Source organism: Podarcis muralis, chromosome 7, assembly GCF_964188315.1.
Source record: "Podarcis muralis chromosome 7, rPodMur119.hap1.1, whole genome shotgun sequence".
Taxonomy (NCBI): Eukaryota; Metazoa; Chordata; class Lepidosauria; order Squamata; family Lacertidae; genus Podarcis; species Podarcis muralis.
Window position 1 is genome coordinate 6,218,816 of NC_135661.1, and position 24,082 is coordinate 6,242,897.

General features: G+C 45.3%; 1 protein-coding gene and 2 long non-coding RNA genes across 10 annotated transcripts in view; 2 read left to right on the top strand and 1 right to left on the bottom strand.

Annotated features, from left to right (window-relative positions):
• The window catches only part of UBR4 (ubiquitin protein ligase E3 component n-recognin 4), a 164,504-nt gene extending 159,004 nt beyond the window's left edge, over positions 1-5,500 (bottom strand). For 7 of the 8 annotated variants that reach the window (XM_028741585.2, XM_028741584.2, XM_028741580.2 and 4 more), the window contains exon 1: positions 5,247-5,499. In XM_028741585.2, coding sequence (XP_028597418.2) covers positions 5,247-5,407 — 161 coding nt within the window. In that variant the 5' untranslated portion in view covers positions 5,408-5,499. Of the gene's footprint in view, positions 1-5,246 lie in introns of all 8 variants that reach the window. The other variant, XM_028741577.2, reaches the window with a different exon arrangement.
• Positions 5,501-5,626: 126 nt separating this feature from the next.
• On the top strand, positions 5,627-7,633 carry LOC144328356 (uncharacterized). Its single transcript, XR_013393540.1, has 2 exons — positions 5,627-6,847; positions 7,329-7,633. It is a non-coding gene; the product is annotated as an uncharacterized LOC144328356 (long non-coding RNA).
• A 304-nt stretch (positions 7,634-7,937) lies between these two features.
• Positions 7,938-14,654, top strand: LOC144328357 (uncharacterized). Its single transcript, XR_013393541.1, has 2 exons — positions 7,938-8,328; positions 9,640-14,654. It is a non-coding gene; the product is annotated as an uncharacterized LOC144328357 (long non-coding RNA).
• Positions 14,655-24,082: the final 9,428 nt, after the last annotated feature.

Below are 24,082 nucleotides of genomic sequence, written 5' to 3' on the forward strand. Positions count from 1 at the left end.
CAGTTCTGCACTAGCTGAAGTTTCTGAACCGTCATCAGAGGCAGCCCTATGTATAAAGCTCCCAACAGCTTCATGTAGATGTTAAACAGACTAGGACATGGGAGACCCAGGTTTGAATTATTATTATTGCTACTTTCTACACACAGTCCCATAGGTGGGGCCTGGACTACTGTAACACAGTGCCCCCAATACCCATCTCACAAAGCAAGTTCAGGAACATACCATGGTAGGAGGGTCCCAACATATAATATGGACCTGACACACACTTACAAAAACTGGCCAAAAAAGCTCTTACAACTGTGACAGGAAGTTTCTGAATGCTCCATCAGACTGACTCCATCGCTTTTCAAATCGTTTTGGGAAGTTCTGAAGAATCCAGACGATGGGACAACAAAACGCAGGAGCTGAGCCTCAAATAGAAACAGCCAAAAGAGTCAAAGCACCCTTTTGCACTTACATGTTTTCCCCCTCTCTGCTGCTTCAATGAGCTTCACGCTGTTTGCTTTCTTAATGCCCCACAGCAGTTCCCCAGAACTTTGAAAGCATGAACACACACTAATGCACACACAGAGCTGGATGAAGTTTGTGCAATTCTGCAAAAGAGAGGGTTCAAAGCAGAGAGTTGCACAACAGAGGCATGAAAACAACCTGATGCAAGGAAAGATGAAGGGCATTTCAGAATAGTTTGTTTTCTGCCGGGGTGGGGGATGCTCAGCTTGTTCCTGCTACTATTCTAATGTGGTTTATGCTACATCCATTGTATTGAAGCACCTCTGTTTTTATCGGTTAGCTGATCTAGAAAATGCTTTACTTAAGCAGTGGTAATTCATTTTCAGGAACCTTCTAAGGACTACATGCCAGTGGTGGGCAGGACCAAAGCTCAAAGTATGCAAAGCAATGGATGCAACTCTTAATTTTGTGCAGTATACTGTACTGCATTCCAGCCATGCAAATACCAGAGGTTTCTACACCAAAAGAGATACTTCTCTCCAGCCAGGCAAAGACAAAGCATTATTATCACAACTCAAGGACACATTCCAACGAGGCAAAATCATCAGAAAAGGAGAAAGAGAGGCCTGGGAGGAGTCCTGAAGACCAGAGAGAGGACTTGCGGGTTGCTACTGCATTTGGTCTGAGGATCCAAGGTTTCCCACTCTGACTTAAAGAGAAGCCTATTACTGCAGTCACGAGCAACTGTGGAAGATACCAGTTTAAGTGGCAAAACAAAACCACCACCAAATGACACCCATACAGCAGACACAAAAGCAGCGCAACTGAAAGCTGCTTTGTAAGAACAAACATGGTAGAAAATACAGAAAAGGGAAAGACTGTGGTCAGTGATAGTTTTAGAGGGCTTTGTAGCACTCACATAAATGCAATATTATTTCAGAACTATTGTGCGAATCAGAACAGAGGTGACACCTTTATTCTGAAGAAGCTGGGATGCTTCTGACAGTTGCACAAGACAGAACATCAACAACTGTGACATTTTAAAACCTCCCTAAACCTCTCAGCTGGAGGGAAGGCTGTATCGGTTGAATTTCTGCATGGCAGCTCTACCAGAAAAAGGCAGTGACAGCTACCCTAAATCTCACTAGATCCCAGGAAGGATCAGTATTATCACTGAACCACAGAATTGAAGAGTTGGAAGGAACCACGAGGACGTTCTAGTCCAATCCCTTGCAGTGCAGGAATCTTTCACCCAATATGGGGCTAGAACCCATAACCTTGATCTCATGCTCTACCAACTGAGCTATGATGTACTGCTCATTAAAAGTGAAAGAACTTCCTATTAAGATTATTATTGTCCCCATCTGTTCTGCAGCTGTTGATTAACTGTTCATGAATGGAAAGCACCCTCTCAATAATAGCAAGGCTCCTGCAGCTAAGCTAGTGCCAAATGTACTGCTCTGTTTTCCTTTGGACCACATCAGTGAAGTCGAGAGGGGGGATCTTGTCATCTGGGCAGCCCTGGGCATTGCTCCATACATTGCCTAGGTTTGTGCCCTGGAGAGGTCATTTCAGTGCTGCTAACAGAGCAGAAATAACAATGGGAGGAAGCAGTTACGAGTTATCGGTCTCTGCAGCCACAGTGGGTGCTGTGATTCTCTAGCGGCTTGACTTCACCCCCAAAGGCACACTCCATTCTCTCTCGAAACAAATGCCAACATGTCTAGGGTGTGACCCTCTGGACGTGGCTCCTTACACGTCTTTGACCAACTGATATGCACTGTTGTGTTATGGTCCTGCTGTTTTTGTTAGCATATCCTATTTTATGTAACATGCAACTACCGTATTTTTCGCCCCACAGGGCGCAGCGCCCCATAGGACACACCTAGGTTTTTTGGGGGGGAAATAAAGGGGAAAAAATTATTTCCCCCCCAGGCGCGGGGCTGGCGCAGGGGAAGCCCGAGCTTCCCCCGACCCCAGCTCCCAGAACAGCCTGCTATCCGCAAGCCTAGGGAGCCCGGCGCGAAGTCGTGCCAGTCTCCCCAGGCTTGCGGAGAGGTGCGCGAAGCCCGGACGCGCTCTTCAGCACGTGCCAGGCTTCGGGCTGCAGGCAGCTCCACGCAGTGGTCGGGAGCCCGGCGCAACTTCGCGCCGGGCTGCGCAGAGCTTCCTGAAGCCTGGAGAGCAAGAGGGGTCGGTGCGCACCGACCCCTCTCGCTCTCCAGGCTTCAGCGAAAGCCTGCATTCGCCCCATAGGACGCACACACATTTCCCCTTCATTTTTGGAGGGGTAAAAGTGCGTCCTATAGAGCGAAAAATACGGTAAATTAAAAACATACAGTAAGTTTATCTACAACAAGGCTAATCCAACAGCAGCACCCAGATTATTGAATTCCCCCCTTTCCCCCTGGACAGAGGTTCAAGTGGTCCCCATTCTCTCTCATATTTTAGGAAAGCAACCAAGACTTAAACAAAAAACCCAAAAAAACCCTAAAGCATTGAATTTTAAAATTTTAACGTCTTGCTGTTCTTCTGAAATTGACCAAGCAGTTTCATGTTCCTCTCCTGAAGCTGCTTTAATAACGTAAATTGTACGTTATTTTACTATTGTTGTGCTTCTGCATTTTTAATCTGACAAGTGCTTTGGAGGCAGACAATTTTTAATGTATATTTAATATTAAACAGGGTTATATCTAACGTTAGTCCTACTCAGGATGAATGCACTGAAATTAATGGACATGACTAACTTTGGTCCAGTAACTTCATTGGGTCTAACAGGAATAAAACTGAGTTGGAAGCAATCATAAGTAACAACAAAAAGACCCCTTAGGCACTTTAAGGATGATCATTATGGCGTAAAACCTTCAGGTACCACAACCCCTGTGAGCATGGGCGTAGCCAAGAATTTGGTTTGGGGGGCGCAGGCCCTTTGTTGGGGGAGCGGCTGAACTTCAGGTATGTTTTTGTATACATAACTGATTTAGGGTTATGTATACGCCCATGCCTATGAGGAACGAAGGGCAATCCTGAATTGGTGCTACAAAACACAAACACAGCTACCTTTCTGGTAACAAGCTTTCTTGTAAAACCACCATGGGAATTACAGAACTAAAGGCCTCCATTAAAATACCTACAATAAAGCAAAGTATTAAAACATTTGTTTACTAGAGAGGTAGCCATCAAAGCTGCTGTTGAACTACAACTCACACATTGTTTGACCACCACTGCTGGGGCGGATGGGAATCGGCTTCCCATAATTTAATTAGCCCCCAAGCACCACAAAATAATAGATTATAAATTTACTTATATCTTATAATTACCGTATTTTTCGCTCTATAAGATGCACCAGACCATAAGACACACCTAGTTTTTGGAGGAGGAAAACAAGAAAAAAAATATTGTGAATCTCAGAAGCCAGAACAACAAGAGGGATCACTGCACAGTGAAAGCAGCAATCCTTCTTGCTGTTATGGCTTCTGTGATAGCTGCGCAACCTGCATTCACTCCATAAGACACACACACATTTCCCCTTACTTTTTAGGAGGGAAAAAGTGCGTCTTATAGAGCAAAAAATACGGTATATGCCAACTGTCCTGTGAGGAACTCAGTTGTGAATCCTATGTTTCTTTCTTCAGTCTCCCATCTCCATTTCAGCCACACAACAATCTTGTTAAGTAGTGAAGACAGGTGCTGGCTGAAGCTAACCACTGAAAGCTTCATGTGTATAAGTGGGGGAATTAAATACGTTTTAATATTAAATTGTTTTAACCCCCCCCCATGGGACCTTAGAGTGAAGAGCAGGTAATAAACTATAATAATAATAATCTGAATTTGCCTCTCCCAGCTCCCCAGTCAGATACTCACTAACAACTACACCCTGCTGACTCTCCCCTCAACCAATAATGAAAAATGCAGGTATAATATATGCTAGTAAATCAGCATTTATTCTATGCTAGCATATGCCTTTTTTCTTTCCCCCCTATTTTTTTATTATTACTTCATGCATTTTGGGTATTATGTGGTAAGCTATCCTGTTGTCTCTTGAAGGACAGTATAAAAAAAAGTAAAGGTAAAGGGACCGCTGACCATTAGGTCCAGTCGTAGCCAACTCTGGGGTTGTGGCGCTCATCTCGCTTTATTGGCCGAGGGAGCTGGTGTACAGCTTCCGGGTCATGTGGCCAGCATGACTAAGTCGCTTCTGGTGAACCAGAGCAGCGCACGTAAACGCCCTTTACCTTCCTGCCTGAGCGATATCTATTGATCTACTTGCACTTTGACGTGCTTTCGAACTGCTAGGTGGGCAGGAGCAGGGACCGAGCAACGGGAGCTCACCCCATCACGGGGATTCGAACTGCCAACCTTCTGATCGGCAAGTCCTAGGCTCTGTGGTTTAACTCACAGCGCCACCCGCGTCCCTCATAAAAAGTAATAATATAATAAATCCTTGGGGGGGGGAAATATTTACTCTATAAAAAAACCCAATAGAATAAATATCTCCTCCCCCCCCCCGCAAAAAAGGATCAAATCGTCGAGTGTCAGGCCTGCTCAGAGTTGATCCACTGATCTCAATGCGCGTGACCAACCCGCCTGGGTCCATCAGTATCAGTGGGTAGGAGACATAACTGGAAATGGAAATGTCGGTTGCCAGACCTGTAAATTTCAACCCCATTTTATAGCAGCAACAATTGCAAGTCACTCTCCACGTGCCATGACTCCCGCTCAGCGCCAAAGGGGCGGGAACAGGTGTGGGCCGGACCACGCCCACCAACGGCCGAAGCCCCCCACGCCCCGCCTACCTCTCAATGACGGAGGCCAAGAGCTGCGGCAACTCCCGCATCTCGAAGGCCGAGTAGGAGGCGGAGAGGAGCGGCCGCACCGCCACCTCCCAGCCGGGCTCCCGCTCCGCCGTTGCCGTCGGGGAAGAACCGGCGCTACCGCCTCCCCCCGACGCCGCCATCTTGACAACGACTCTCCTCAGCTCATGTTCCAGAACCGTTTGAGTTGCTGAGGCGAGGAAAGAAGAGGCCAGGAGACCGCTTCCGGGCCAGGACGGAAGTGACGAGATAGCGGTGGCGGCGGCGACCAATCCCCGCTTAGAGACGCTGCTTCGCCTTAGAGATAGGCGTAGCAGCGTGTTTCGAATAAACTTCCGTTCTTTTCGATGCTAAGTGGCCGGAAGGTCCCACGGAAGTTCTCTGCTTTCTGACAGCCGAGGCAAAGTATGTGGGGGTTGTTTGTAGAGATTGCCGAGCCTCTAGAGCTGCTTCACATCCCTCCTCCTATTTCCGAGGAGCAAATCTAACACAGCATGGTTTCCGAGTTGACCGAACGAATACCGGTAGTGACTGTAGGCGCGGTCATTCACATGCTTTCTCTTAGCTCTTTGCTTTCCTGGCGCCTGGGAAGGACGCATGCGCAGAAACGTGAGTCAGCGAGTTTCGCTCTCGATGGCGTTGTGCGCATGCGCCAAGTACAAGACGCTTTACGTACGGACTAGTGACTTGACAGCGCGTTCCTATTTTTGTCTCCCGCTGAGTGCAGTGCAGTGCAGCTTATTCCTGGCCGATTATGCATAAGTTTGCAGCCTTTAAAGCCTAAGATGGGACTCTGAAAAGGCTCGACAAAGGCTCCAGTTCTTACCAATAGAACTTAATGGAAATGATTTTTGAAGAGACATGATAGCATTACACTATAAAGTAACTAGAATCATGGAGTAAGGATCAGTATCTGGTAGAACTGTATTGCTTACTTGCAAATATGGTTGTGTTTATTACCTATTAATGTTAATAATTATTGAATACATAAAGGTAAAGGGACCCCTGACCATTAGGTCCAGTCATGGCTGACTCTGGGGTTGCGGCGCTCATCTCGCTTTACTGGCTGAGGGAGCTGGCGTACAGCTTCTGGGTCATGTGGCCAGCATGACTAAGCCGCTTCTGGCGAACCAGAGCAGCGCACGGAAATGCCGTTTACCTTCCTGCCAGAGCGGTACCTATTGATCTACTTGCACTTCGATGTGCTTTCGAACTGCTAGGTTGGCAGGAGCAGTGCATCAAGCTGTGATTCTATGAGCCAGAATTTTGGTCCATCTCATTCAATATTGTCTATGCTAACTGGCTGGCCAGGATATTGGGCAGGGATCTTGTCCAACCCTCGGCAGAGCAGCCAGGGATTGAACCTGGGACCTGCAGGCACGACAACATCATAATATACTGATATATCACGTTTGAAATAAGGATGGAGCTGTGTAGAGGAATTGGCTGGCTTCATGGTTTTCCCCACATTTTGATTTTTGCATAGTACATACACACACACACACACACACACACACACACACTGATTCATGCTATAATGCCAGGTCAAAAATTATGAAACCGGTATCACAAAATGGACTTCGGTTTTGGACGATATATATATATATATTTTTTATAATAAATTTTTATTAGTTTTCCATAAGTAAAGAAAAAACAAAGCAAAAACATAAACATAAACAAACACAAAATCGACTTCCCCATACCACCCCTTTTCTGCATTCTTGTTTCAAGATTTTTCAGCAACCCTCTGATAATAAACTTGATTATATTTCATATATTTAACTTCAATTAGTTATTAATACAACTGTAGTTCTTTATCTCTTATAACTCTGAGCCCCTAATTTTCCAAATTACAACAGTTTTTGAGATAAACTTTAAATTTGTTCCAATCTTCATCCACCGCCTCTTTCCCCCGGTCTCGAATTCTGCCAGTCATCTCTGCCAGTCCCATATAATCAATCACCTTCGTCTGCCATTCTTCCAACGTGGGTAAATCTTGCGTCTTCCAATACTTTGCTAGAAGAATTCTTGCTGCTGTAGTGGCATACATAAAAAATGTCCTAGGTTTTGGACGATATATAGACATATCACCCTGCCCTAGAGGTAACCCAGGAATTACACAGCAGAAGTCTCATCTGCACTATATTCAATACCTCATTGTCATGGAGTTCCCTCAAATAATACTATGTACAGGCCTTTTTTAAGGATGCTGAAAGTTATTGGCAGACCCTTTTCCCTCACAGAGCTACGGAGTGGTATGGCCGTCAGCTCCTCTTCCTCAGTGTTGTCCTTACAAACCTCAGGATATGTCAGGAAGTAGCCTTTGGCCTACAGAAGCTTCCACCCTAATAAAAACAGTCATTTAAAGTCCCACAAACTCCTGGTTGTTCTTTTTCATGGTGACGCTGCCCCCCGCAACTATGACAAGATGATTATTGTCCCTGTAAAATATGTTCAAGATGGTATTTATATTAGAGTCAGACTAGTTCAGACATCCTCGCAGCCTTGCAGTCTGTCGCTCCAGAAAAGTGGGTGGTGTTTCAGGATCAAGGCACTTTGTGGTGGCAATAGCCCCTTTGAGGTAGGCTATAAATTTTCAAAATGCTCTCACCATAGCTGTCAAGTGTCCCTTATTTGAAGGGACAGTCCCTTATTCCAACAGTCCTGCTGCTGTCCGTTATTGATGGATGTCCCTTAAATGATGTCCCATAAATTTCAAAGGAAGCAGCTCCTCTCCCTCCCTCCCTGCTGGCCAGGGAGGAGGGATGCTCCAACTGTGTTGCTTGGCTGCGTTGCTCACCCAATAAGAAATCTAAGAACGACGGGGGGGTGGAGCTTGTGCGATCAAATCGGCCGCGTTGCCTGGGGACTCGCTGCCTGGGGACTCAGTGCTTCCCAGCGGAGAGGTGATGGTGGTTTTCCTTGAGGCTTCGTTTGGCTGCTGGCTGGGCTTTCTGCCTTTGGCTCAGAGGGGCTCAGAAGTTGAACATACCTGTGCTGAGTGCTCGGATCGGAATCGGATGGATACGTCATCGACGGCCCACTCACCCTTGCCGGCGAAAAGGTCTGTCTGGAGCGGGGGCACATGGTGGGGGGAAAGGAATGGAGATCTTGTGGGAGGGGGGGAGGCTGTGTGTGTGTGGCTAGTTAATGCAAGCTGAGGGGGGTTTTGAATGCTGGACGCCATTCTTAAGTTGAGGCTGCACAGGCCTTGTGGTGCATGTGATTCGGATTCTATTCAGTTGAACCTCTGGTTACAAAGTTGGTTGGACAGTGTTCTCGAAGCTACCAGCATGAGTTTGACCAGACTGCAGGAGGACAGGAAGACGGCAAGGCTCCAGGTCCCTTATTTTGGCTGCTGGTCCCTTATTTTCAAATTGTAAGTTGACAGCTATGGCTCTCACACACAAACAAACATGGAACCCTCACTAAAATGCTGTTGCAACCAAGCCCATCAGGTGAGCCTGTCCATTTGCCTGGCAGTGTCTGTGGCCCATGGAGCCCAGATGTCCCCCCCACCCCAGGGAATCTGAGCCCCACAGACCCCCTGAGGTTTACACTTTTGCTGAGGAAGTGTTATAAGAATTTTAAGGTCTTAGATATATAATAAATGTTCATAAATGTACCAAGCAAACAAGTACATAAATATATAAACCACATGTTTGAAGCAGTACAGGAAGACAGTCCTGAAAGCATTTTGACTCCCAAGCTGACCGAATATTTCTCTGTAAGGAGGTGGAAAAAAACCTTCCTTGTTACAGGAATTTTGTAATCACCATTTCAAAGGAATGGGCAGACTACTAGGAAAGCAATCAGATGGGGCATTATCAGATAACCTGGCAGACAGGAAAAACAACAGCACTCAAATTTCTGTTGTAGACCACCTTTTCTGTGATGTAGGTATGATGTTTGTGGGGGGTGGTCTTGAGCTCCAGGGGAGGGAATTTAAAATGCCTATATAATGGCAAGCACACCTTTGTTCTGGGTCCTCCTCCGTCCTCCTGCGTGTGAGGGGAGCACCCTGTTGCAACAGCTTTAATAAAGATCAGGCTTACTAGCCACTTTGCTTCTCAATATTCTCTGGTTGGCCTCTGTTATTCTCTCCTACCAATAGGGAACCCATGGAAGGACTCTATATGGGCTCTTGGATACCCCATAAGGGGAAATGGGCAGATTTTGTTTACAACAGAAGCATGGCGCCTGAAGAGCTTAAAAACAAGGAATTCCTTACAAGCACCTCAGAAACTGACCTGTATTTCAGAATGTTCTTTTTATTGTACTGTGTAATGCCTACAAGAATCTTCGTAGGAAGCGATTCATACATGAAATAGATAATAAGAAGATTGTGCTTGTTTGTCTCCATCCTTGCCAATAGAAAAAGCGGCTCAGTCAGCACTTGCTCTGGGACTGCAGGGCTGAAGTAAAGCCTGCTCTCTCCTGCTCCATCAGCCAGGGATGAAGGACGTCTGGATCATTTGCTGCAGCTCTGGGCGAAGAAAGTCAGCTTGGCCCCAACGAGACATGACTTGCCTGCAGACATCTCAGGCTTTGGGCTTTGTTAAACGTATTCTTCCTCTGTCTTCCTCTGCATCCCTTCCTTTGTGTAAACCCACAGATTCCCAACATCTCTTAGTCCAGTAGAATTTTGAGTGCCCCATAAAGGTAAAGGTAAAGGTACCCCTGCCCGTATGGGCCAGTCTTGACAGACTCTGGGGTTGTGCGCCCATCTCACTTAAGAGGCCGGGGGCCAGCGCTGTCCAGAGACACTTCCGGGTCATGTGGCCAGCGTGACGAAGCTGCATCTGGCAAGCCAGCGCAGCACACGGAAACGCCGTTTACCTTCCCGCCAGTAAGCGGTCCCTATTTATCTACTTGCACCTGGGGGTGCTTTCGAACTGCTAGGTTGGCAGGCGCTGGGACCGAGCAGCTAGAGCGCACCCCGCCGCGGGGATTCGAACCGCCGACCTTTCAATCGGCAAGCCCTAGGCGCTGAGGCTTTTACCCACAGCACCACCCGCGTCCCATGAGTGCCCCATACTCAATAGGAAATTGGAGGAGGTACTCAACCACTTTCTCCAGGCGATGGTAAGGTGGAGAAAGTGCAGACGTCTACTTTTCTGCCCTCCACTGTAGGGCCCTGGGTGATCTTGTAGAAGGCCTCCAGCAACACCTCAACCTGTCATATATATATAAATTAAATGTTCATAAATGTACCAAGCAAACACGTACATAACTATATCCATCTGGAGCTTGTATCTCAAGATCTTGGTTAATGGAAGAAATGAAGTCATCCCAAAGTAGCATGTTTGCTTCTTATTACCAAGTCCTGTTCAGCACGTGGATCGACAGAAATACCCATATGACCCTCTGAGCTGGGTGGGCCTGGAAGGGGCAGCCCGAAAGGTTTGACATTCCTGCGTGGTTGCAGTTATTCCTTTGAGTAACTGACATGTTCCTTGGCTTTCTTCAGGAGGATGGAAAGATATTGCACCATTTTAATACATACCTGCTTCTTTCAACTTCTAAGGCACGACGACAGCAGTCAGTTGAAGCTTGAGTTGGTCCTCACCGAAGCCTTCTGGTGAAGTGCCCTTGGCATCAGAAACCATTGAAAATGTTGGGATGCTGAGGGGAGAGAGAAATAGTGTTTTAAAAAAAGTTTTGTGTATGCTGTGAAAGTAAAAATTTAAAGGTCTTATATATATAATAAATGTACCAAGCAAACACGTACATAAATATATAAACCACATGTCTGAAGCAGCACAGGAAAACAGCCCTGAAACCTTTTTGACTCTGACTGACCAAATGGTTTCTCTGCAAGGTCAAGGAAAATGGAAAAGCCTCCCCATTGTCTTTTCCTTCACAAATCCTGCCTTAAGGGTATGTCTGTGTATGAATAGGGTGAGCCTGTGACCTGGCTCAGGAACTAAGTATTTGTCATTACAAAAGACTGGCCAGGGGCCCCAGGGGCCCCAATCAAGAAAGCATTAACAGGTAACCTGCCAGACAGGAGATAAACAACGCACTCAGATTTCTGTTGTAGACCGCCCTTTCTGTGATGTAGGTATGATGTATCTGGGGGTGATCTTGGACTCCAGGGCGGGCAATTTAAAATGTCTATATAAGGGCGGGCACACCTTTGTTCGGGATCCTCCTCCTCCTGTGTGTGAAGGGGGCAGCCTGTTGCAACAATTCAATAAAGATCAGGCTTACTAGCTGCTTTGCTTCTCAATATTCTCTGGTTGTCCCCTGTTATTTTCTCCAACCGACGGAGAACCTGCAAAGGACTATAAAGGCTCTTATTTACAGATAGGTAGCCGTGTTGGTCTGCCATAGTCACAACAAAACAAAACAAAAAAAAAAAATCCTCCCAGTAGCACCTTAAAGACCAACTAAGTTAGTTCTTGGTATGAGCTTTCGTGTGCATGCACACTTCTTCAGATACCTATATCTGAAGAAGTGTGCATGCATAAGGAAATAAGGGCAGATTTTCATTTATTACAGCTGCAATCTGAATATTCAATCTGCCTTAGAAGCTACACCAGAGGTCAGCAATCTTTTTCAGCAGGGAGCCGGTCCACCGTCCCTCAGACCTTGTGGAGGGCCGGACTATATTTTTTTGGGGGGAATGAACAAATTCCTATGCCCCACAAATAACCCAGAGATGCATTTTTAATAAAAAGCACACATTCTACTCATGTAAAAACACCAGGCAGGCCCCACAAATAACCCAGAGATCCATTTTAAATAAAAGGACACATTCCACTCATAAAAACACGCTGATTTCCAGACCGTTCGCAGGCCAGATTTAGAAGGCAATTGGGCTGGATCCAGCCCCTAGGCCTTAGTTCGCCTACCCATGAGCTAAACTATGGCATGTATTGCTCAGGTTTTCTGTGGATACACATTATTTGCCAGTAAAAGCCCCCTTCTTTTTAAATTATTTATTCACCCCAAACAGTAATTATTTATGGGGAACAAGTGGGTCTAACATTAATTATATTTAGCACCCTTCTAACAGAATTTCGTTTCTGTCTTTCCTGCATGAAACGATGAAACTCCGATGGAAAATGGCGGCCTATCAGCTGGAGCTTAGAAGGAGGCCTCCGAAAACAAGAAGACCCAAGAAGCATCTCATTTGCCAGGAAAGAAGTCTCACCAAAGACAACATTTGCAACACTGAGCCACAATATTCCAGTGACTTTGCGAACTGGAGACTTTTAATTGACTATTTAAAGAGTTACAACAGCAATATGAAAATGCGAGCAGGACTTTAAATAAAAGCAACAGTATTAACTATTAAGATAGATATTTCTAAATGGATGTATTGAATAGTATAGGTGAAATATGCAACATTTAAGCTTAAATAACACTTTATCCATTTATGTATGGGAATATATTACATTGCATTTTTGAATATTTTTTCTTTCTTTTTTATATGCCTCTTCCCTCACTTTCCCCCCTTTTTCATAGTTTCACTTTATTTCTTTGTAACTGTAATTCTTTCAATAAATTTTTTTTAAGGGTAAATATAGAAACCATGGGACACGGGTGGCGCTGTGGGTTAAACCACAGTCTAGGACTTGCCAATCAGAAGGTCGGCGGTTTGAATCCCCGTGACAGGGTGAGCTCGGTCCCTGCTCCTGCTAACCTAGCAGTTCGAAAGCACGTCAAAGTGCAAGTAGATAAATAGGTGGGAAGGTAAACGGCATTTCCGTGTGCTGCTCTGGTTCGCCAGGAGCGGCTTAATCCTGCTGGCCACATGACCCGGAAGCTGTACGCTGGCTCCCTCGGCCAATAAAGCAAGATGAGTGTCGCAACCCCAGAGTCGGTCACGACTGGACCTAATGGTCAGGGGTCCCTTTACCTTTACCTTATGGAAATAATGGGAGTTGGGGGGATGGGAAGTCGATGGATAAAGTAACTTATGGTTTATGTTAAAAATTGTAAAGCTTTTTTTGTGAAAAATCAATAAATAAGATTTTTGTTAACAAGAAAAATAGATGCCTGACCTAGTCCTGGGGTCCCCAACATAGTACCTACGAGTGTACCCCCACCCACTAGAACCTATTCTTGCATTCAAGAAAGGACCCACAACATCAAAAGTTTTTCCATTGGGAGGGGCAGGCCACAGCTGTATGCCGCATTTGGAATATTCAATCTGCCTTACAAGCTAAATACAGTGGTACCTCAGGTTAAGTACTTAATTCGTTCTGGAGGTCCGTTCTTAACCTGAAACTGTTCTTAACCTGAAGTACCACTTTAGCTAATGGGGCCTCCTGCTGCCGCCGCGCCACCAAAGCACGATTTCTGTTCTCATTCTGAAGCAAAGTTTTTAACCTGAAGCACTATTTCTGGGTTAGTGGAGTCTGTAACCTGAAGCGTATTGATACGGAAAGGGGGGCATGCCTTTCTTCACCCCTCTACCGACCACCAGAAGGTCCGAGGTGATGACCTCAAGGGCTCCCAACCCCACGGAGACCCCTCAGCCCCACACCGTTACACAAGCACCACACTCTACCCCAAGCCCCTTAAATGAAGTGCCTCCCCTACATTGATCCGCTATTACGGGCGAAATAAGCCCAAAGTCCTATGCCTCTTTCCCACTCTATCTTTACTGTGAGTAGACCGTACGAAACTGTATCCCCCATTCATTTCAATGGCCGCATTCTATCCAATCAGAACCATGCATTCGCTTTGCAGAGCTAGCTCAGCGAGCTCTTGCACGCCTCATTTAACCTCTTGACAAGCTGCTGACGGCTCCCCGCTGGGAGACCAATGGAACCGAAACTTGTGAACTCATAAAAGTGTCAAACCTTGCTACAATGTATCTATTTTGTGTCCGACTTCAATCACCAATATAAAATGGACTAAAAATCTTTGGAAATTCATATAAAATCAACCACAACTCCGATTTCCTTGCTTTTGGTGTCAATCGGCTCAGTCTCCTCGGGACTCCATGACACCTCCCCTGCCTCCATGATCCCCTGAGCGAGGCGTCACGTACTCAGGAAGACCCTAATCCGGTCAAATCGCTCTGCCAAGCCCTACCTCCGGGCAATGCCAGGTGGCAGACTATGTATACATGGACCATTGTCTTCCCATCACCGGCACTCAGGAAGTGCTTATCCGTGCATATCTCCGGCTCTGCATATTCCCCCCTCCCTCCTCCATATGTTAATCCGTGTAACCCAACCTCTCTTTAATGTATTCATGATGTAACCCGTGTAACCCAACCTTTCTTTTATGTATTCATGATGTAACTATGATGTATTTTGCACTGTATTCTGGGACATGGAGGGAAGTTTCAAAAGCTCATGTCACCCCTCTCTCGGGGTTCAATCTCGTCTTGAACCTGTTGTGCAATAAACTTGGATCTTCTGCAGTTTGCTCCTGCCTCCGGCTGAGCTCATTTTTCCTCCGCAGGGACCTGCGGACTTAGTCCGACGAGCTGGGTGGCAGAGTAACCCCGCACCCAGATTTTACCGTAACAGTATGTAACCCGGACTTCCGGGGTGGCGCCATCAGCAATGGCGGACTCCCTCTGAATTGGAGGGACAATTCAATTCGGATGAAGCCTGTGACCATGGGACTCGGCGGGCACCCTTAGCGCCCCCCCAACCCGCAAAGGAACCCACTAACGGCTCCGAAGCGAAGAGGGGGAAGTGGCGCGGTGCTGAGAGTCAACTGCTCTTTCCGTGGAGCGAAGCCGCATAGCCGTTGCCAGAGAGCGCTGCCTTCTTTTTGGGACAATTTGGATTATAAAAATAACCACCGTGAGTACCTAAACTTTGAAAAATTGGACTACAAATAAGGAACTGGGAAAAGAAAGGAATTGGACTTAAAAATTTAATACAATTTGGTACTGAAACGGGAAGGTCTAAACAGGAAGTCAGCCTTCCGTTTCCTTGTAGACTGAACAAAGCAAAGACAAAGTAAACTAGAGCTTTGAACATCACCACTAAAGGAGTGGATTTCATCATCTAAAATAGTTGAACCCCCCCCCCTTAGGCAGCAGGAGGAGAAGGGGGAGCTTTCTTTGGACTGTTTTAACCTGCAGAAGTAAGTTGAAAACAAAGTAATTTTCCACCGCCCTGACCCAGGGAGCGGGGTGTCAGGACTGACGTTTGAAGCTCATTGACCAGGACAGAAGTCGTTTGACAGATAGTTAAAAGAAGAGAAACATTGTGATTCCACTGTTTCCTTTTGCATTTTAAAATAACGATTGACAAAGTATCTAAAAGAAAAAAAGGGGGGCAGCAGCTTTGGGGTTGGATTTGCAACAGAAGTTTTCCCCCTAGAGGGAGATGGTGAAACTGTAACCAATTCTAGGGAATTTCCAGCCGCTACAGTATAACCCGTGGGAATTGACTGGTGACCTTGAAGGACAATGCATTCAGAAATGTTGTTGTGCGCTTTTTACAAAACAAATGTTCTATTGGAAGAATTACATGAGGGAATAAATTTGATGACTGACTTGGTCGGAAATCTTAAGCAGACAGCGGGAAATTTTGGACAGGCAGTAGGAAAAGGTATGGAGCTTACCCAGGAATCAAACCAGGAGTGTGCCTTGACAGAACAGATGAAAGAAGAGGATTCTGCTGAACTTGGGGAGTCAGAAATGGAGCCAGAGATGGAGGAAGTTGCGGCCCTGCAGGAACATGAGTCTTTGGATCTGGCAACTGATCTTCGAAAAAATCAGACTCGGAAAGAAAAAGTTTGGACTGGATTGGAAATGGGGGGTTGGATTGACCCCCCTGAGCAGGGATATATGGACTTTCCGAGTCTGGCAATGGGCTGTGAGAGGCTTGGAGATATGGGGGTTCCAAAGTTTGGAGGGATTTTGAAATATGCTTTTAAGTACTACATGGAGCTCAGTCTGGACTGTGGAAAAGGGACTGATTGGTTGAAAAGGGGCAAAAGCATTATTAAATTGGAGATCACACGAGTGAAAAGAAAATATGAAGAAAAATCGTGGAAGGGACATGGAAGAGATTTAAGAGCCTCGGATACAAGATTACCAGGTTAATGTGCTAGTTTGACGGGATAAATGGACTGACAAACCCGGGACCAGGAGGAAGGGACGCTGGATGAAGATTTTTTCTTTTTCATTTTGTTACTAGGACTGTCTTACATAACTGATGAATGTTAGAAGGATGTTTGAAATGAAATTGCTTGGCTTTAGTATAAAAGTTTAAGGGATTAGGAAATAATATAATGGTTAAGAGAAGTTATTAAAAATAAGATCTAGGGTTTGAATTATAAGGTTATTTATAAGACAATGAGGAAAACAGAGTAAGGTAATGTAATGAAAGATTAGAATAAATAAAGTGGGGAAGGATTTGCTGAATCAACAAACTGAATTGGTATACAGGAAAGGGAGGGGTGAGGAAGTCCGGGAAATAAGCAAATGAAAGTTAAGTAAAGGAAGATGGAATTGTTTTTAACTATTTTTAATTTGTATTTTTCTTTTTTTCTTTTTTGCATTTTGTAATATTTTGAAAATTTCAATAAATATCTATGGGGGGAAAAAACAAACAGTATGTAACCTGAGGTACCACTGTACAGCGTGCATTGCCCAGAATTTTTGTGGATACACCTTATTTGCCAGTAAGGGGGGGGGGGGGCTGAACAGGAAACAGCATTAACTTTCAGGCTTGCCAAAAGACATGTTGTCTTCATTCCAAGGAAACAGAACCCTGGGTAAGCACAGATACCCCTGGAGTCTCCTGCCACCCAGAGATGGGGAGTCCCACGCCACTTTCCCATGTGAAGAACAGAAGATGCTCCATCACTTCTCTTCAAATACATCTTACCTGCAGGAACACAGCTTTTGGGACTGCTTAGCCAACGTAAATAATAAAAGAGAAATATCTTTGCCAATGTCTTCCATCCTGTTCACACTGGGAAGCAGGACTGAAAAGGGTCTTCTTGCCTGTGGGAGAAAAGCTCAACTTCTTGTCCCTTCAGCACTTAACAGCCCCTGCTGAAAACACAGGGTTGTATCCAATGCTGACGGCAGGGACTTCAGCAGGTGCTTTCTGTCTCCTCTGAGCTTGAGTCCACATCACAATGCAGCCAGTCATGCACTAGGTGGCACTAGGGCTGGCTGAGGTTTATATAAATCAGACCCTTTCCACTGTTTCCCCAGTCTGTTCCTGAGGCCTCAGTAAAGCCATTAAGCCTCAGGTCTTGCTTGAACCCAAACTGACTTCCCTTTCAATCTTGTGGCTGTGTCTAAATGCAGGCAAGTTGGAAGGGATATTCTCAGTCTAGCATAGGGGACTATCAAGTACAAAATCCTGTGGAAGAAATACTGTGCAGATGGTATGGGTCAGCTTTTCACAACTGGTGGTTTATGGATCTGTTTATGGCATGTATATCCTGTCTTTCTCTCAAGGTAAGATCCATATTTCTCCTCCTCCTCACAAGAATCTGGTGAGGCCAGTTAGGCTGAAAGTGAGTGACTAGCCCGAGGTCACCCAGGGAGTCTCCTGGCTGAGTGGGGCTTTTAACCCTGCTTTCCCAGGTCCAAGTCTACTATGACACACTGTCTCTCCTAGAATCTTGACACGGTGGCCGTGCATTCCATGTCACCAAGGGCTGTTGCCCAGCAACAAAGTGTGTGGCCATTTGAGCGGAGGTTCTGGCATCCTCAGCGTGTAGAGGCTTGCAGAGGTTTGCTGTAGTGACCCTTGCTTAGTCGGTATAGACTATGGCATCTGAAAAACTCCTGGCAGTAAGTGAATGTTGGCATTTCCTGTGGACTTCGCTCTAGAACATAGCATACTGGTCCTGTTATGTACGTTCCTTAGTGTCTCCTGCTCTGAGCTTGAGTCCGCATCACAAGGCAGACCAGGAACCTCAAACCTGCATTGTGATTCACTGCCTGGTGCAAAGCAGCCAGTCATGCATTAGGTTGTTACCAGATTTTTTTCAATGTGTCCAGGGACTCTTTTCAATTTAAATGGATTTTGTATGGGGACTGATCTATAAATCTGGGGACTGTCCCCAGAAACGTCTGGTAACCTTACATTAGGTGGGTGTCGCCAGGGACTGGCTAAAGAGTTTAGTTATGTTTTTTTTAAAAATAATTTTTATTAACCGGCCAATCAAATCAAATTAAATCACATCACATAAATTCTGAATTACAAAGCCGAATTTTAAATTTTGTTGGGGGGGTTTCCGGGTTAGCGCCATCGACTAATGGCGGATTCCCTCCGAGCTCCGGAGGGAATCGGCTCTGTAGGAGATGGGTCCTGCCGCGGCGGCGACGCGGGGACCCTCAGAAACCACAGGCGTGGAAGCCTGTGGACCTGGTGACTCGGCGGGCACCATTTGCGCCCCCCGACCCGCGAAGGAGCATTTTTAAAGGCTACGGAACGGGGGACGGGGTGAGCGGCGCGGTGCTGAGAGTCGACTGCTTCTCCTGCGGAGTGAAGCCGCATGCCATGGTCGGAGAGTGCTGACTTCTTCCTTTGAACAATCGGACCTTAAAATCAACAACCCGTGAGTAGTATGGAAATTGAACTTGAAAGGAAATTGAAATTGAAAGGAACTTGAAATTGAACTTGAAAGGAAAATTTTTTCTTTTTTTTTGGCACGATCGGGGAAGGCGCAAAAAGGAAGTCCGTCTCCCCGTCCTGTAAAAAATTTAAAGCAAGGACTAGATAACTAAGCTCGAGAGAACTTCATTTTCTTTATTGGATAAAAGTTACTAATTTCACGATTTGGCAGTATAAGTAATTTTACTGGAGGATAAGAGCCAATTTTGAGAGCTGAAGCACCACCACCCCCGGACCCGGGAGTGATCCGCGAGAGAGCCTGTTGAGAAGATATAGAAGAGTTTGACAGCTGTCAAATTAGCTTTCAAAGCTGAAAAAAGAGAACTTTGTTTCTGTTATCTCTGCTGGTTATATTTGTTACAATTTGGTAATAAATTGTTGAAAACAAGGAAGAATTGATACAAACTAACTTGACTTTTGAATTTGAACTCAAGTAAAATTAAGTAACCAGAATCCCTCTAGAGGGGGTTTTGGGACATTACAAGAATGGCTGAAGGAGGAAAAATACAGGTTGAATTGGACAAAGTGTTTCTTCTCTTGGGAAAGTTACAAGGCCAGAGTGATGTTTTGGCTATAAATGTTGCAACCCTGAGCTCAACAGTAAATAAATTCTTTGAATCTGATAAGGACTTGACTCAGGAAGTTTATGCAGCTGGACAAGAAGAGAAAATTGAGAACCTTGAGAGAGTGGAGAAAAAGATATATGTTGTTCCGGAGGAAAGGGAAGGAGGAGCTGAAATGCTGCAGATGACAAAGGTGAGCCAGAGGCCTGTTAAGATGGATATAAAGGAAAATAAGAACTGGATGATGAAAATCTGGTCTGAACTGGAGAATGAAGAATGGAGAGATCTCCTTATGGGGAGATCTGAAGACCCATGGATTACAAATCTGATCAAGGTGGAAGCTGGAGCTTTTGGGACATTTGGACTTAAAAGGAGTAAGAAACAAGATTTGGGCTCCACTTTTGAATATGGAGGTCTGGCTGGAAGAAACATGGACCCTATTGGGACAGAGCTTCTCCGAGATTTGGTGTTTAATATAAAGGACTATCAAAAAAATCGGCAGAGAGCAATTGAAAGAGAATTAAGAGCCTCGGATGTGAGGTCTCCAGGCTGATAGCAGATAGACCGATGGACATTCGCTGGGGATCGAAACCGGGAAAGGGAGGGGTGGGGTTTTTGGGAATCCAAAGGGTGTACAATTATATTTTGCTTCTTTTTATTCGGTTTTGTTATTAGTATAAAAATTGGGGAATTAGTGGAAGGGAATCTGGGTCGAACTTAGAAAAGGGTTTTAAGAATGAAAAGTGACGCATAAACATTGAAGTTCATAAGTTAAAATTGGTTAACTAAAATGAATTAAATATAATAAGGTCAAAAATTGGGGACAAGAACTTGTTGAACTAACAATTTGAACTGGAATACAAGAAGGGGAGGTGTGGGGAAGTCATGGAAATATGTTATTGAAAATAAGGACTGTGGACAAAAAAACTTAATATGGAGTCCAAATGGCCAAAATATGGTGAAATCCTAGAACAAGATGGTGAAAGGGTTAAATTACAGAGTTATGACAAATTAAAGTCTAAAGTACGAGATTGGTTGCATTACCTTCAGATAAACGAGGTATTTAAACAGGACAGGAAAATAGGTTTTCAGATGGAGAGGTCGAAATTAGAAACAGAATTGTTAGAACCCAATACTAAGAATTTGTCAAGAATGTACAACTTGCTGCTGAAATGGAATACACAAGATGAAACAGTAAAATCAGCTATGATTAAATGGGCACAAGACATAGGTCATGACATTATGTTTGATGACTGGGAAAAGTTATGGAACACTGGTGTTAAGTTTACGGCTTGTAATGCCTTGAGAGAAAACATAATGAAAATGATCTATAGGTGGTACATGACCCCAGTCAAACTTGCCAAAATTTATCATCTGCCCAATAATAAATGTTGGAAATGTAATGAGACTGAAGGTACTTTCTATCACCTTTGGTGGACCTGCCCGAAGATTAAAGCCTACTGGGAAATGATCTATAATGAAATTAAAAAGGTCCTCAAGTGGACATTTTCTAAAAAACCAGAGGCTTTTCTCCTGGGCATGGTGGGCCAATTGGTGCCAAGGAAGGACAGAATTTTTTTCATGTATGCTACCACAGCAGCAAGAATCCTTCTAGCAAAGTATTGGAAGACGCAGCAGCTACCCGCTCTGGAAGAATGGCAAGCGAAGGTGATTGACTACATGGGAATGGCAGAGATGACCGGCAGAATCCGTGACCAGGGGAGTGAGACAGTGGAAGAAGATTGGAAGAAATTTAAAATATATCTTAAAAATTGTTGTAACATTGAGGAGTGCTGAGATGTTATGGTGTTAAGAAACAGAGAATTGCAGCTGTAAATCATAAGTTTAAGGAAATTATAATGAAGATGAGTTAATTAATTAAATGGAGGGTTGCTGTGAAAAGGGAAAAATAAGGATGCAGAAAAAGGGAGGTATGGGGAAGTCCGGGAAGTAAGGTGAAGGAAAATAAGTTTATGAAATTATACATGTTTATTTGTTTGTATGTTTTGTTCTGTTTTATTGTTTGTTTTTATTACATGTTTGGAAAATTAATAAAAATTATTTTTAAAAAAGAAAAAAGAAAATAAGGACTGTAAACTTTATGTGTTTTTAACTTTCTTTTTTCTTTTTTCTTATTTTTTTTAATGTATTGTGGAAAATCTTAATAAATATCTTAAAAAAAAATAAAATAAATTTTGTTGGGGGGACCCATATTTCAAGATCCGAAGGGGGATTCTGATCATCTTCTTGCTACTGCATTAATGTCCAAATCAGACCAAATCAGTCCAAACAGAGTTCATAATTCTATCCAGTCTTATCTTGCTGTTTCCACATCACATCTTGTGCATATATTTTCTCTTTTTTTCTTTAGGATCTCTTCTGATAGTCTCCTTAAGCCGATAAACACCAATATTAATCCTGTGTGAATTTTTCCGTTCTTCCAATCCTCAAATCAAGATGGTTTCCATATATCATCACCTTCATAGATAACATCGCTCTTTCCATCATTAATCTCGCAAAACTGTTGCTCTTAAGTCCCTCTGAGGAGTTTCACCCACAATATAAAAGTAATAATAATAATAATAAATTTTATTTATATCCCGCCCTCCCCAGCCGAAGCTGGGCTCAGGGCGGCTAACAACAATCAAAATAATCCGACATTCTAAAACATTCATTATAAAATTAATTAAATCAAATTAAAATCAAATTAATGGCAACCATCAAGCCAAATTCTGTGCAGATTGCCGATTGCCAGAGGAGGGGGTCAGGCTGCGCCCTGACCAAAGGCCTGGTGGAACAACTCTGTCTTGCAGGCCCTGCGGAAGGATGTCAGGTCCTGCAGGGCCCTAGTCTCTTGTGACAGAGTGTTCCACCAGATTGGAGCCGCGACCGAGAAGGCCCTGGCTCTAGTTGAGGCCAGCCTAACCTCTTTGTGGCCTGGGATCTTTAGGATGTTTTTATTTGCAGACCGTAGATTTCTCTGTGGGACATACCAGGAGAGGCGGTCCCGTAGGTACGAGGGTCCTAGGCCGTATAGGGCTTTAAAGGTTAAAACCAGCACCTTAAACCTGATCCTGTACTCCACCGGGAGCCAGTGCAGCTGGTATAATACCGGATGGATATGATCTCGCAGCGAAGACCCCATAATGAGTCTCGCCGCGGCATTCTGCACCCGCTGGAGTTTCTGGGTCAGTCTCAAGGGCAGCCCCACGTAGAGCGAGTTACAATAATCCAGTCTGGAGGTGACCGTCGCGTGGATCACAGTGGCTAGGTCAGGGCGAGAGAGATAAGGAGCCAACTGCTTAGCTTGGCGGAGATGGAAAAATGCCGCCTTTGTTATAGCTGTAATCTGCGCCTCCATAGAGAGGGAGGTATCGAAGATTACACCCAAACTCTTAACGGACGGTGCTGGCACTAATTGCACCCCCGCAAGAGATGGGAGTTGCCCCCTCAATCCCATATCGCTCCGTCCCAGCCAAAGGACCTCTGTCTTCGAAGGATTTAACTTCAACCGGCTCCCACGTAACCATCCAGCCACAGCTTCCAGACATCTGGTCAGTGTATCTGGGGCCGAGTCAGGGTGGCCGTCCATCAACAGATAGAGTTGGGTGTCATCAGCATACTGATGGCAGCCCAGCCCAAAACTCCGGACAAGCTGGGCGAGGGGGCGCATAAAGATGTTAAAAAGCATCCGGGAGAGAATCGCACCCTGAGGCACTCCACACACCAAGGAGTGGCGCGATGACAATTCCCCCCCAAGCGCCACCCTCTGTCCCCGACCAGAGAGAAATGAGCGCAGCCATTGAAGGACTGTGCCCTGGATCCCCACGTCGGCAAGGTGGTGGTCCAGGAGTTCGTGATCGACCATGTCGAAGGCTGCTGACAGGTCTAGAAGAATCAGCAGCCCCGACCCGCCTCGATCCAGCTGCCTACGGAGATCATCTGTTAGGGCGACCAGAGCCGTCTCGGTCCCATGACCAGCGCGGAAGCCGGACTGGAATGGATCGAGAGCCGATGTTTCATCCAGAAACCTACCAAGCTGTTCAGCAACCGCTCTCTCAATCACCTTACCCAGGAATGGAAGATTTGAAACCGGGCGGTAATTGGATAGATCTAGAGGATCTAATGATGTTTTCTTTAAGAGTGGACGCACCACTGCCTCCTTCAGTTCCCCTGGGAATATCCCGGTGCCAAGGGACAAATTGATGATATCACCCAGGGGGGCCCGCACCTCGTCTGGACACGCTCTAATCAGCCAAGACGGGCACGGGTCGAGAGGACAGGTGGTGGGCTTTCCATCTCGGAGGAGTATGTCCACATCGGCTGGGGATATCCGGTCAAAGTGGTCCAATACTGGACCCGAGGACAGTCGAGGGGCCTCCAGTTCCTTTATTGTATCCAAATTGGCAGGGAGGTCATGGCGGAGCAACAGGACCTTCTCCGCAAAAAAGCTCGCAGCTGTGTGTCGAATTGTTATTTAAATTTGGCTGTCCTTCAAGGGACGTTAAAGACCTAATTATACTAAATAATTGCGCCGGGCGAGAAGTAGGACTTCTTAGCGGCCTTCACTGCCATCTCGTAGGTTTTAATAAAAACCCTATAAGATGTTCTTGAGGCTCCGTCATGGGCACCCCGCCATACTCGCTCTAGCCGTCTGAGGTCCCGCTTCATTTTCCGAAGCTCCTCGGTA